This window comes from Pinus tabuliformis, chromosome X (assembly GCF_031772625.1).
Source record: "Pinus tabuliformis cultivar Carrire ecotype Pingquan chromosome X, CPIR1, whole genome shotgun sequence".
In the NCBI taxonomy this organism is placed as follows: domain Eukaryota; kingdom Viridiplantae; phylum Streptophyta; class Pinopsida; order Pinales; family Pinaceae; genus Pinus; species Pinus tabuliformis.
The window spans coordinates 513,475,850-513,490,533 of NC_142308.1; the positions used below are offsets into that span (position 1 = coordinate 513,475,850).

At 37.9% G+C, this 14,684-nt stretch overlaps 1 protein-coding gene across 1 annotated transcript in view; it reads right to left on the bottom strand.

The window, feature by feature from the left end:
- The window catches only part of LOC149140933 (hydroxyproline-rich glycoprotein family protein), a 121,658-nt gene that overhangs the window by 56,618 nt on the left and 50,356 nt on the right, over window positions 1-14,684 (bottom strand). Inside the window, exon 4 of the mRNA XM_089448871.1 lies at window positions 3,289-3,354. Within this exon, the coding sequence (XP_089304997.1) occupies window positions 3,289-3,354 (66 nt within the window). The remainder of the gene's footprint in view (window positions 1-3,288; window positions 3,355-14,684) is intronic.

The following is a 14,684-nucleotide window of genomic DNA, read 5'->3' on the forward strand; positions in this document are numbered from 1 at the left end:
GCTGGTGAGCGATGGGAGCAGGCAGCGGGTTGGTTTGTTGATGAACGCAGAGGACGCAGGGAAAATTGGGTGCGGATGGCAGCGATAGTGGATGAAACGCAGAGCTGGAGGGGCATATTAAGTGGCTGCGGATTTGTTTTGCAGATTGGACGGCTTGGAAAAGAACCTGCGCAGAAGGGTTGGCAGCCGATGAGTATTCACTGCGTGAGATGGACAGCGTGGGTGTGACAACGCAAGAGATGAAAATATGTATTTTGGAGCAGCAAGAAGACTGCATGGGAGAAGAGAGAAACGTGATGAAGACTGCGTGAGGAATGCAGGACTGTAGCGAGGGTTTTACACAGTTTTCCCTTTAAAAAAAATAAAAATTGAAATTTTTCTATGAAAATGAAACCCCAGGTAGCAGACAGATGGCCCAGGAAACCCTTAAAACTCTCCAGCAATCTTTAAAAAAAAAATTTGAATTTTCCTACTTCAGATTTGCTTGATAAAAACTCCACAAAAAAGATTTCCAGATGTGAAATAAATACCCTTGCAAGAGCTGATTCTGAAGTCAAATCTTACCCTCCAGGGCCTAGATCTGGCTTCAAACAAAATCTTCTCTTCAGATCTACAGCTGCAATGGCAAAAACAAAACGCCCAGAAACAAAATATGAAGCTAAAAACCCCAAAAACCAACTAAATAATTACAATATTCACAGGCTAAAGGCTCTAAGTAGCCAGATCTATCATTATTCCACAAAATTTTTATTTTTTTTAATTTTAAATTTAAGGTGAGGTGCTTTAGAAAACCCTTCATGCATCCACAACGGAAATTCTAATGATAAGCCAAGGATTAAAACTAGCTGAGCTCTTCAGAAAACGCTATTCGGGAGTTGGCTGGTCCAACTGAAAACTTCCCTGAACGCCCGATGATCTCAAAATCAAAAATTTCCTGCACAACTTAATTCAACCATTAACATAGAGAGAGAAAACGACAATAAAATTCAAATCTAATGGAGATACCTGCCATTATATTCAGAATTTAAACTACCATTCAAACCCCAGTGACCAAACAAGATACCTGTGCTTAAATCACTCTTCATAAAGCCATCATCAATGGCTAAAAGTAAATCTATGCATGAAAATAAAACATCTTACAGCATTTCCACAAAGAGTAACACCAGCAAAAATTAACCCCAAAGTCTTTCTTTATTGCACATGAAAAACGATTACAATAGAACTTTCACTTAGCACACGACTCAAAGATCGAACGATCTCAACTAACAACTGACCCCCTATTTAAAGATAAATTTCCCAACGGCTAGTTCGAGTGATCATTGTCAAAGCGATCTCGACCGTTGATGAGGATCAAAATTTCTTTTAATCTCATCCGTTGAAATTTTAAATATTGAGGAAATTTCGAATTTTTCAATTAAATGCATTTTAATATATTAAAAAAAAAAAAAAAAAAATTGCATTTATTTCCTCAAAACTTTGACTTTGACTTAACCACAGGGACCTAAGACATAAAATTTAGCAAAATAATCAACTAACCTTAGTCCCTGGACCAGTTAAGATTAAATTTTTTAAAGGATCCACGAATTTTACCTCTAGAAAATTTAAATTTATCTAGGACCTAGGACCTATGAGGGGATAAATTATTTTTCTAGCCCTAAAGACATTATACATCATGATTTTTACATTTTTACATCTCAAGGGGGAAAACCCATTTGAAAAAGATCCTCACAGACTACCCAGTTCTGCGACACAAATATAATCTAGCAGATCAAGTAATTTGTAATAAAATAACCTAACCAAATAGTTAGGATTATTCCCAAATTACTTTTACATAGACCGATCTAGCATACTAGGACTCCCCTAACACTCTGGTGACAAACTCCATTCCGGCTTTGGGGTAAAGCTGAAGGAAAACTCTGCCGACCATGGATCGGTGAGACAAAAAACCTTCCAGAATGTAGATCGTCATCAAAAAATTAGGTTTACTTAGGCAATTACATACATGACACAGATCTGCTGAGATTATTTACAATTTACACATGCAGAAAGGGTTTACAATATAACATGATCAGGCTGATGATCATAGTCGAACGGCACGGAAACGTCGATTAGGCGCTATCCCTTTTGCGGGGAAAAGGGGGTGTACTGCTATGGGTAGTTGACACATAGTGGTCAACAGGGACTATTGGACTTTTGTAGTCCTTTGTTGGACATTAATAAAATTTCTTGTCTTACAGCAGTTTGATGCTGATTTTCTTGCACATCTGAGAGAGTGTTCTTCCATGGGTGCTGTTTCAAGTACAGTTTAGTATTAGATGTTGACAACCAGCAACTTCATGACTGTGCTATGAATTCCCTGGCAAGAGAATCCCCAAATTATCATTGATATGGGATTGGGGCATGTGAAGAGACCATATGACTGAGTTACCTCCTGATAAAGCATCATCTGGCACCTTGAGGGTTCTTATTTGTATATTGATCACCATAGGGCAAATACATCAACCAATGGTCATTGCATTCACCAAAGCACAGAAGATTATCATTGTAATTCATGAAACGTTGGCATCTTCGGAGCCCAAGTGTCAAGCCAGCATGTGAAAAGTGATCATATGAAGCTGGCAATTTTTCTTCCCTGAAAGGGTGATCTAAGTTGTGAATGACACACTCAAATCCAGTAGCTGTTTAATTCTACAGTTTGGCCTGGTTGACAGTTCTCTTGGTGGAGCCGAGAGGACATATTTCTCATTCTTCCTATCTACCTCATAATCACATTTTCCTATATTTCTTCTTTCCTACCTAACCTTCTGGCATAGCAAGGTTGAGTATTCTCCTTTCTTCTAACTCCCAGGATAAAGAATTGATCTGAATATAGGTCTCAGGATTTATTCTCCTACTCTGACAATTGATGTCAGAATTGGCCATCTCGGTGGGGACAGCATATCTGTTATTCTTCTTTCATGTCTGAAAATTATTCTAGTTTCTCAGCCTCCAGACCTTTGAGGGAGGACATTCCTGCATTTCAGTGGGCTGTGTACCTGAGTCAGAGTTTTGACCGCGCCTGTTGCAATCAATATAATTCAACGTGTGCTACATCTACCTACCTCCTCAGATTGTACCTTGTTGAAGGCTTAGTCATCTAGTAGTGTCAACAGACTCGTATCATCCTTTGATTTTAGTCAATTTGTTGGTGTAGATTTAATAAAATACCAAAAACAGTTTCACAAATAAAATTTTGATTATTATGAATGTCAGATAGACAATTACAACACTTCAGAAATCTAATCATACCTGCTCAAAGGAGGACATAAAACGGTGTCTTGGTTTACTACCTTCCTCTATTTCTGGATACTCAATCTGCAAGTACAACAATAAGAGAAGTTTACCAATCAAATCTTTTATAGTCTGACAATATGGGTTGAGAATATTCAAAGTTCTCTGTCTATGTTCCAATATATATACGTTGAATAGATGAATACTATAAAAAACATGGTAAATGCTAGCTCTAAAAGTGACTTCAAGATCTATACTTTCCATGATTATGTTCAAACTTCTGCAAGCAAAGGCTAGAACTCTGTGTTTTCTGAGCAAAAGAACTATTCTAAAACTTGTCTCTGGCATAATGAGTTGAACAAGACCACTATTTGAATCTACTGTATGCATCCATTTACATCCAATCAATTACAAAAATGCCTCAGCCTCTGCATTTTTCTCATAAATGGAAAGAAAGTTGCTGTGCAATTCCATGGTTGTATCACTACCATTGAAACATCCAATTTTAACAAAATAGTGCAGGCTATAAACTAAGAGTTTGCATATCTTCTGTATCTAACAAAGCTTATGAATGATTCCCTAACAAGTTTTGTTGTTAAACAACTTAAACTTATGATTCTTCCCTAACAAGTTTTGTTGTTTCGGTCCATTGATGTCTGATTCAAAAACAGTGTAAGTGCACTTTATGCAGGAATACTTGTGGAAATCCTAAACGTGTAGGGCATTTCTCGTTGATATTTCATGACTTCCTAATCTGGTAATTACTTCCAGTGATTTCTTCATTATTTTATCTTATGTCTCATGCATCATTAATCAACTAAGTCACCTGACACGGGGATTCGGGATTCATAGGATTCGCGATTCGTGGTGTCGGATTCGGACACGTTGACCCCCCGGAACAGGACACGTAGGATTCATTATATATTATTTTATTAAAATATATATATATATATATATATTAAAAATTAGATATTTCTTACACAAATTTTAATTAATGATACAAATTTATTGATTTCAAATATAGATCTTCATCTACAGCTATTAGCATGCATTGTACATACAAAATTCAAATACATGTCAATCTATTATCTATTTCTTATGCTTGGCCCTCTTGCCACCACGAGAAATGTCTAATTTTTTAGTCTTGTTGGAAAATCAGGATCTTTGTCATTAATATCACCCCCTAAGCATTAATATCCAGAGGTATCTTAGTCATTACCTCTGTATCTGTATAGGGATCTTTGTCATTAATATCACCCTTTAAGCATTAACATAAGATAGAACAAGCATAACATGTCAAGTCAAGATTTTGTTTGAGTGATACGTACATTTTTAGGAGGGTCATGATACAGGGGTTCGACAACCAATGTCACTAACATCAAGGTACATAGAGGGATTGGTGCTCTTGATTAAATACGAGTTCCATACCCTAATACATGACAAAATTCAATGGAAACATTGCAATCCCCCAATCCTAAAATCCTGAAAAACTGATAAGTCTGCTGGATTTTGAATGAAATCTAAAATTCTACTTTCTCCATATGAAATCCAATGAGGCCGGAACCACTCTCAAACATCCCGAGTCATTTCATGGTAATGTTAAAAATTTAAGTAAAAGATCCTTTTACTTTAAGAATTTAACATGACCATGAATAGCATATCAATACTAGGGCCTAGACTTGATCATTAAGCTGCCAAAACGCTTGCCAAATGAAAATATGCGTTGCTGTAATGACCAAATGCGGCCTTTTCATACCCGCGCAGGTCACTTTTGCCGCCTAACGAGTCCTAAAAAACAGGACACACTGTCAAAATCGTGACACGCAGTCGGATTCGACATGTCATGGTTTTTGGACACGAATCTCGAGAGAATCGTGTCGAGCACAATGGATTCGGGATTCGTGGGGCCTATAGGACGAATCCGGTTTCATAGTTAATCAATTATACATAGAAAATCTCAACAGTAAAACAATAATGACAGTAGGATCATGAAGAGAGTCAACACAAGACACAAATTTTTACCCTAGGAAAAATCCTAGCAACCTTTTCTTAGAGAAATTGTCCAATTCAACAAGAAATTCAATCTGATTTTTCCAGTCAAAATTACCAGCAAATAAACACAGGTCAAACATGGTCAAACTATCCATAATAGCCTCAGTCATCCTGGGGTCAAACTGCCCAAGAATGGCCAAATTTTGGCCTCCTCCTGTTGCCAGAATATCCACAGGAGATTCAGTCTGTGGCCCACATGTCCAAAGTCAACCAGAAGTCAAAAACAGAGATGAAATAGTCTCGGTCAACGCTGGACAGACTTGGTCAAACTTCAGACTTCTTCTCTCTCCTTCATATGGATGAACAGAAAATCAGATGATTGATTGATATGAACCGCTCCAAATAGGTGAGGAAGAATGGCAATATATAGTTGTTGAAGGAGCTGAATAGGTGTCTTTTCACTGAGCCAACTTGTACTTCTTGGAGGGCTGACTTGACTTTTTGGAGACAAAATTTGATATTCAAAATTTGACTTTTTCCCTCTTTTATTTGGAGCCGACTTAAAATTTATATTTTCATTCTCTTTTAATTTTTGTGGGCTTCTACAATAAATGAATACCGACTGCAACTACCAAAATCGTTAAAATTGGCAACTAGGGCCAAACTTCATGTGGGTCATCTTATTTATGACAGCTGATATTTTTCTTGGATCCCTCTCATTGAGAGGTGTAGGATTGATCTAAAGATCATCCGATTCCGATGTATTCATGAAGTTATGAGTCTATTTGTGTTATAACTTATAAGACAATTCGTCAAGGTCGTCCAGCAACCAAATAAACCCCACATGTGCTCAACGTTTTAGTATAAAAGGAGATGACTTGAGAGTCATTTCTCACGCACACTTCTATCTTGATTTCTCTCCACTTGTCTTGGGTTTTAGTGGAAGAGAAATCTAGGAGTGGAAGCCCTAGACGTTGAAGAAAAAGAGGCAGCCCTAGATGTAGATGGAAGGCAGCCCTAACCTACGCTATCTCAAGGGTAACCTAGCCGCAGTCAAGAAAAGGATATAAGCTGCCCTAATAGGTCCTAGGCACAGCAAAGTCATGGGTCTTTTGGAGGACTGAGCTACTGTTAGGAGGGCCTAGGAGCTGGGCTAGAAGGCAGCAATACAAGGCCTACTTCAGCGAAGGAGAAGGGACGTTAAGGTCACCCTTGTGACCACTTGAAGAGGCAGCAAGGTCCGTGTGAAAGCCGCATGCCTGTAAGTATTTTTTTGATGGTCAAAACAGCCCTCTACATGGAGCTGTAGGTGTCTCCTCAACCAGCGAGGTCACCTACCTTGTAAAGAAAGGGAGGCCACATAATTCAAGGTGAGTTATGAGCTGATCGTTGGACTGTTGTAGGTTACAGGAGGGTGCCCTAACCACTAACTGAATTCTGTCCATGAACAGCAGTACAGAGGTGTTGGATACTCCCACATAGGAGCTGCAATGTCTCTAACAAATAGGACAATGGGACAGCAGCATGTTGGGATGGCAACTTTGATGGGACAGCCCAATGACATAGGACAGCTATGACAATTGTGCAGCAGTGGCACAAGTAGGACAGCAGCTATGACAAGGCAGCAAAGCGGGACAGCAGCTATTACATGACAGCAGCAAGCATGGATAGCATGGTGCAGCGTGGCAAGCATGGATAGTGTGGCAAGCATGGACAGCATGACCAGCATGACAAGCATGGTAAACATGGAAAGCGTGGACAGCATGGATAGCAATGGCAAGCATGGTGCTGCAAGCACATGAGACATGCTGTATGACATGGTTCAACAATGGCACATGGGACAGCAGTGCAACGTAAGGTGCAGCAGTCATGAGGTCCAGCATTGTATTGATGGGTGCAGCATGGTGCAGCTCAGTGAGGTGCAACATGATGATGAGATGCAGCACAATGATAGGTGAAGGAGTCACCTTGGAGAATCAGTTGAAGCAGCATGTCTTCAACTGATCTCATGTATCATCTTTTTAGAGATGATCTATGCTCTTATCTAGATAAGTCAAAGTGTTGACCTCTGTTGTAAATGTACTATCTCTTTCTCTCTGCTGAACTATTGAAGAATATAAAAGAAGAATTGATCAAGGGTTTCCCCACATTGGGTTTTGTCCCTGGCTAGAGCCACATCTTGTGTCCTCTTGGCTTGGCTTGTCTTCTGCGATTTGTGTTTGTGTTCTATCTGCAGTTTACTTTAATGCTAATATGATTGCTAATCTGGAAAAAATATTGAGCTAATTGTGAAAATTGAAATAAATTGCTCTAAGCATTGAACATACCTAAAATTAACAAAAATTCAAGTTTCAACACTCTATCTTAGCTAGGAAGGTATTCTCTTTGACTTCTTCAAATGTCCTCTTGTTGAAAAATTTCTCCATCCCAAGAAATGGTTGAATGAGCTAGCTATGTGTTATGAATATAATTCGTATAAAAATAATTAAATTAATGTAAAAAATAATAATCATAATAAGATTAACTAAATAGTCATTAGTAATGAAAAGGCATGTCTTAAAGACATGGCCATTTATGAAGAGGCACCTGCCTAGGTATATAAGCGGACCTCATTTGTAACATTCACATCATCTCATCAATTCTTTTAGATAATATTCAATATACAATTACTTTAATGGATGTCATTGTCTTCGAAGTATTCTGAAGATTATCGTTGTGTATACAAACTTTGTTCGTTACATTAGTATCAAAGCCATGTTCTCCAATCCCGGCCATTGGCCAGTAAAATTTTCGTCAACGTAGTCGTCGTCACGATCAAACGTTTCGCTATACAGTGGAGGTTCTCCATTCTGCCAAATTCATTGTCAGGCCTTTGGCCATTGAAAAGAAGTTAAAAAAAAGAGTACATTAGATAAATAAATAAAAATTATATATATATATATATACATATATATAGAAAGAAAAAAATCATGAGAAAAGAGGTTATATAAATATACAAAAAGAACGAAAAAATTGTAGAAAAAAATAGGTTAAAAAGAAAAAAGAACTATTAAAAAATTGAAATTAAAGAACGAAAAAAAAAAAATTAAATTATAGTTTCCTACTAGTTTCCATTTCCTGCACTGACTCCAACGGGACGACAACTACCTCCAACCCTGATTTGTCAAGCCTGTTAACCCTTCACCATCCTAAACCTCCAACAGCAAATTGTTTTCAATCCACTATGCCAGTGACACTACACTGCATCCACCACCCCACAACACTTGCACCTGTTGCAGCATGTCGTACATTCGTTGCACCTGCCACACTACACAACATCTACCACCCTACGCAACACTTGCACCCCCGAGATGAGTCACCTCTGAATTTGGTAGCGTTGGGAACTAGATAATTGTGTTTGTTCCAAGCAAATTCATACATCTGACTTATTACAACACTTGATATATTAGTTGTGGCATCAAGAAATAATATTCGTAATCGACTTGTCTACGGGGTCTTGGATAGACGGTGATCGGGTGCTCAGTTAAGGCACTCCTTGATGTGAAGTCATCGGTTCAATTTCCTACCCTGATCAGGGTGATATATTGGACATGATGAAGATGTAGTCCTGCCAAACATACAAAAAAAAATAGTCCTAATCAGCTCGTTTCAAGGAATTGTTCGCTAGCAGTTACGCTCACCGTACAATTTCAAATCATCAGAAATCTCTCATAGGAGCGACTATCCTTAAAAGTTAGAACGGCACATTTGTTTAGGGGAGCGACTGTCCTTAAAACAACACATTTGTTTAGGGGAGCAACTATCCTAAAATGACATATATGTTCATTGATGGCTTATGTCATCATAAGGTATTTGCCGCCTACTGCAGGGTCACGCTATTAAACCCTTGGCGCCATTAAGCAACTATAGAATTTGATCGTGGGTGAATATTTTCTTCACATAATCACTAAATATTCTAAAAACAATCGCATACCACTTATATAGTTTATAATTTTAAAATATAAAGGTCGAGTAACAAAAATAAAATATAAATATATATATATATATATATAAGAAGATACAAAGTTCTGTTAAGAAAGGGCTCCTTAATTATAAAAATCATTTGAGATTTTGACTAAAAGGAGTACTAGAAACCGAAGATATCACAATTAATCAAGCAATTTTTGAACTTGAAAAACAATCAGACACCCCCAATAAAACAAGAAATCACCACAAACAAATTAGGGCAATATCAAACCACAAGAACTTGTTATCGACATCTGAATCATAAGAGCAGACAACTAAGTCAGTCTACATATTTGAACCATTCAAAACGGAAACAATAGATATATGTTCCAAGGAATACTGAAGTTTGCAGAATCCAATCCTATGATAACAATTCATCACAAGCTTCCAGTCACCATAAGATCCCACAGAAGATTAACTTAGGATGGTTAGATCCCTTCTCAGTGCGACAATTTTGCTTATCACTCAGGGGATCATATCATCTTGTATCAACAAAAATGACAACTCCAAGAATTCATAGAAGATCGAACAAACTACAAGACAAGAAGAGGATGACACACCGTGAAGACAAACTTTGAGGACAAAGCTTTTTGAAGAGGAAGGCAATGTTATGAATATAGTTCATATAAAAATAAGTAAATTAATGTAAACAATAATAATCACAATAAGGTTAACTAAATAGTCATTAGTAATGAAAAGGCATGTCTTAAAGACATGACCATTCATGAAGAGGCACCTGCCTAGGTATATAAGCAGGCATCATTTGTAACATTCACATCATCTCATCAATTCTTTTATATAATATTCAATATACAATTACTTGTCCTATAATGGATGTCTTTATCTTCAAAGTATTCTGAAGATTATTGTTGTGTATACGAACGTTGTTCGTTACATTGGTATCATAGCATTCCTATGAGTATACGAACTTTGTTCGTTACACTATGTTGATGTATCCATCCACTTCATGTTCTATACCAGAACTACGTGGAAAGCATCCTACATCAGCATCATACAAAGGGATCTAGTCACCCACTAGACACATACCCTATGCAAAAATGGATTTAGTCACCCACTAGTTGAAGGCCTTCTGGGATCCCATTGGCCAAATACCTTTTGGCCTTCTGAGGTCAAGATTAGACGTAGGGCACTAATTATCCAAGTCATCACCTGGAACCTAGTCAACACCTGCGACCTATGGTGAAACCTAGGCCCATTTACCATTCCCACATGTCGTCACATGCTATTAAATGTCAAAAGACTTGCCTGATGTTATAAGGCACTCACTCAACCCACTAGCCAAGTAACCCTTAGTAATATGATCAGGGAACGCCTGACCGGGGGAGCACTCAGAGGCTTGATGCTATCTGAGCCAATCTCTCTAGCCACATTACAAGGCCCTTGGTCAATACCCATAATCTGTCAATATCCTAACCTAGGGAGAATTTTTGCCCCTTGATGCTACAACATCAACACTCCCTTTAACCAAGGGAAGCATTCTCGACCACTCCAAGCTTGTCCCTAAAGTATACAAACTTCCCACTGGGACAAAGGCTTTGTCAGAATGTCAGCAACCTATTTGACCATAGAAACGCATTGGAGCCTCATGCTCCCTTCTATGCTATGTAGTGGTACCATGTGCCTTGATATATCATCACAATCATTTCCTGCACCTGAACAAACAATCCCGCGAGTATCTTCTGAACCCATATTGTTTCACAACTCGCCAAACACGCTGCAATATACTCAGCATCTACAGTCTTGAGTGTGATAGATGTCTTTCTTCCTGCCCAAGCAAAATCCAAACTGCATCATCACCCTGATGTGCTCTTCCTATCTTCAGCGTTCTCTACCCAATCTAAATCTATATATCCCTGCAGTTGTACTTCATCATTTTAGGCATGTACCTGTCGATACCTCAACACATGTTATGCCACATGCCTCGGCTCAACCATAAACTGACTGGCTTCACCGGATCCATCACCATAGCTGCTTGACACTAAAACAAATCTTGTTGTAGCAATTTTGGCTACTCCCTGCCAATGTTGTGAAAAGCGCGAGCGGGATTAAATCGGTGCGGGGAACGAATCGGAAAAAATCGGAAAAATCGGGAAAAAAATCGGAAAAAAAGCGGGAAAAAATCGTTTGGTACAAAAATATTCATTTTTTTTCATTTTTTTTCAATTTTTTTAATATCTAAACCATCTACAACATAAAATACATACATTGACACATAAATATGATAAAAAAACTAATATATAAGATGTTTAATATCATTTCTAGCGCTAAAATCACACATAACATTGAATCATGTCCTGAACAGTAAGTCCTGACTCCTGAGTCCCAACTCAGCCTCAAAATATCAACAAAAAATATGATAATGTATCTCATCATGTCATAATGTCATATACAATAAAATGAGGTCTAATCCTATTGATTTCCTCTACCCCTCTTGCGAGAAAATGCCACAGCTTTCCCTTTCCCTCTAGATGTAGATGCTGGTGCCTGTGCTGGTGGAGATGGCAGTGGAGTCTAATGTGCTCTAGAAGTTGAAGAACTAGAAGTAGGAGCTATAGGAGGTAGACCACGTCCTCTACTGGTGGCAGGGGTAGCCCGAGCAGGTGGTGTCACCTGGAAACATTACAATCTCTCAATCCTGAAATCCTGAAAAACTGATAAGTCTGCTGGATTTTAAATGAAATCTAAAATTCTACTTTCTCCATATGAAATCCAATGAGGCTGGAACCACTCTCAAACATCCTGAGTCATTTCATGGTAATGTTAAAAATTTAAGTAAAAGGATGAAAATGAAGATTAAGGAGAATGTCACTTTTACTTTAAAAATTTAACATTACCATGAATAGCATATCCATACTAGGGCCTAGACTTGATCATTAAGCTGCCCCACTCAAAAATTATTTGTTTCTTTCAAAAAAAATTGCATGAAAAAACCCAAATGACCAAATGAAAAACCAAAAAAAAAATTATAAAATCGTGTTGTCCCGGCAACCCCGCGTTTTTTTCGGAAAAAATCGCGCCTTTTTCGAAAAAAACGCACTTTTTTCGGAAAAAATCGGCAAAAAATAGCAGACTTTTTCGTGTAAAAAGCGCAATTGAATCGGCGAGGGAAAAAAGCGTGATTTAATCGCACTTTTCACAACACTGCTCCCTGCCGCCTACACCTACCTACAAGTCAGTGAGAAAAGCCTTCAACCCCACAAGGTGTGGTTGCTGGCAGGGAACTCAGAGAAGGGGCTGTCACACTAATCCCGACTCTCTCTATTTGAGCGAGTCTCCTAGGTTAGCTAAGGGGGGTGGTCTCTAATGAAAAGTTAAGTTAAAATATGTGAGTTTCTAGGAGAGTGTTATAGTGAAAATGGATTACTTTTAAGGACTTATGAGCAAATATGAACTGAGCAACTTGAAATAACAATGTCAATCATTAATATGATTAAAAACCATAAAACCGGTGCCTTATAAGGAATTTGCTCAACAATTTAAAGATATATTTGCTCAAAGTAAAATGCAATGCTCTCAAAAGAGAAAACAAAGTAACCCTGAAATGTGAATAAGAATTGTTAGCACAAGATATGTAAGATACATAATGCTTTCGAGATAATCAACTTTATAAATCAAGATTCAAAACATGTGAAACATATCTTGCCAAGACCCAAAAATTAGTAATTAACTTGGAAATGTAAAAAAAAGGAAGTGCTAAACCAAGACATCAATATGCAATTAGACTTGAAACATGAAAAGAAAACACTTGTTTGAAATGATTACAATACTTGCTTTTGGAATAGACTTTGAATATGAAAACTCAAACCATCAAGCGACAAGTAAAGTAAATGTAATGGAAAGTGCTCTTGGTTAATTTTATTAATTAGCTCTACAACAAGATTACAATTTAGCTCCTCAATTCTCAGAAACCCTCGCCCAATGATATGGATCTCAAATTGAGGAGTCAATAGAGTAGAGGATCCCTAAGATGTCTACTTCAACCAACTTATGTTGGAGGTAAAATTTTAACAAGGCTTGGGGCCTTCCTACACTAAAATGCCTAGATGAAATGCAAATTGTGTTAATTCCCCAAATTAAAATAATGATACATGCAAATGCTTCAAAGAGATTGATTTGCAATGCTTGAAAATGAAATAGTGTTCAACATAAGTTGTAATTATAACTTCAATTGGAGGAATAAAATTAGCTTACAAGTGTTGCATGTGTTTCATTAATGAATTAAAATGATACAAGTAATTTGCTTTATAAAAAGGCAATTATGTGCTAAGAAATGGGAGGCCTTGTGCGCTAGGAAATAGGAGGCCTTGTGCGCAAGGAAATAGGGCAAGGATTTGCACAAGTACGAATAGGCCCAGAGGATAGCGGAGACATATTCAGGCTAGTACAACAAGAGAACAAGTGTGTTCTCAAGAAGACAAATAGTCTTGTAATCGATCTATTTGCTCAATCAATAAAAAATCACATCAAAGACGCAGGTTTTCCTAGTTGGGTTTCCTAAGAAAACTTAGTTTGTGAATTTGTGCGTTTTATTTTTATTTTTGTGTTTATATTTTGTTGCTTATCAATTAAGAAACTTTGTATCTTGGTGAAAGTAAATTTGGTTTCAGTATTGGTTGCCTTGTTTTCAGTAATTCACTAAGTAGTTGCGGAGTTTTATGGAAATTTAACATGGTATCAGAGCAGAGATCAGCATAAAAACTAGCACCAATTTGATCAGTTAGTAAAGAGCGAAGGCTAGTGCCAGATTTTGAAGAGCAGTTTTTTGGATAAGCAGGATGTCGTTCCAAGGACTAGGGACAGATCATTGTTTAGAGGGAGCCTCTAACTTCTACTCATGGAATGAGTGGATATCAGTAGTATTGGAAGATAATGGGGTGCCACCTCAAGATCCACAACAGTTGGCCCAGCAGGTTATAGTGCCACCTCAACATCCCCAAAAGTTGGCCCAGCATAACAAGAATGATTCCAAGGCGAGGATGATCTTACTAAAGGGCGTCAAAGACCATATTACCCCTCATCTCCATAGGAAGAAGACAGCATATGAGATGTTTAAAGCCATCTTAGATTTGTATCAGGGTTTCAGTGATGTTAGGAAGCTAGCTCTCAAGGAGAAGCTAAGAAGTATCCAGATGAGCAAAGGAGAGCCCATCGTCACATATATTTCAAAGTTCACTCAGGTCCAGGATGAGCTAAGTGGTGTGGGCAAGATAATAGCAGAAAAATACCTTGTGAGTCTTATGCTTCTGGGACTCCATAGGTCTTGGTATGGTTTCTAGGACGCAGCGAGTGGCAGGGAAAAAATTTCCAATTGGGAAAGGTTTTGGAGTCACTGCGTTTAAGAAGAAATTCAGAGAGGGACAAGAGATGGTAGATTGGCGAAGACAAAGGACGAGAAC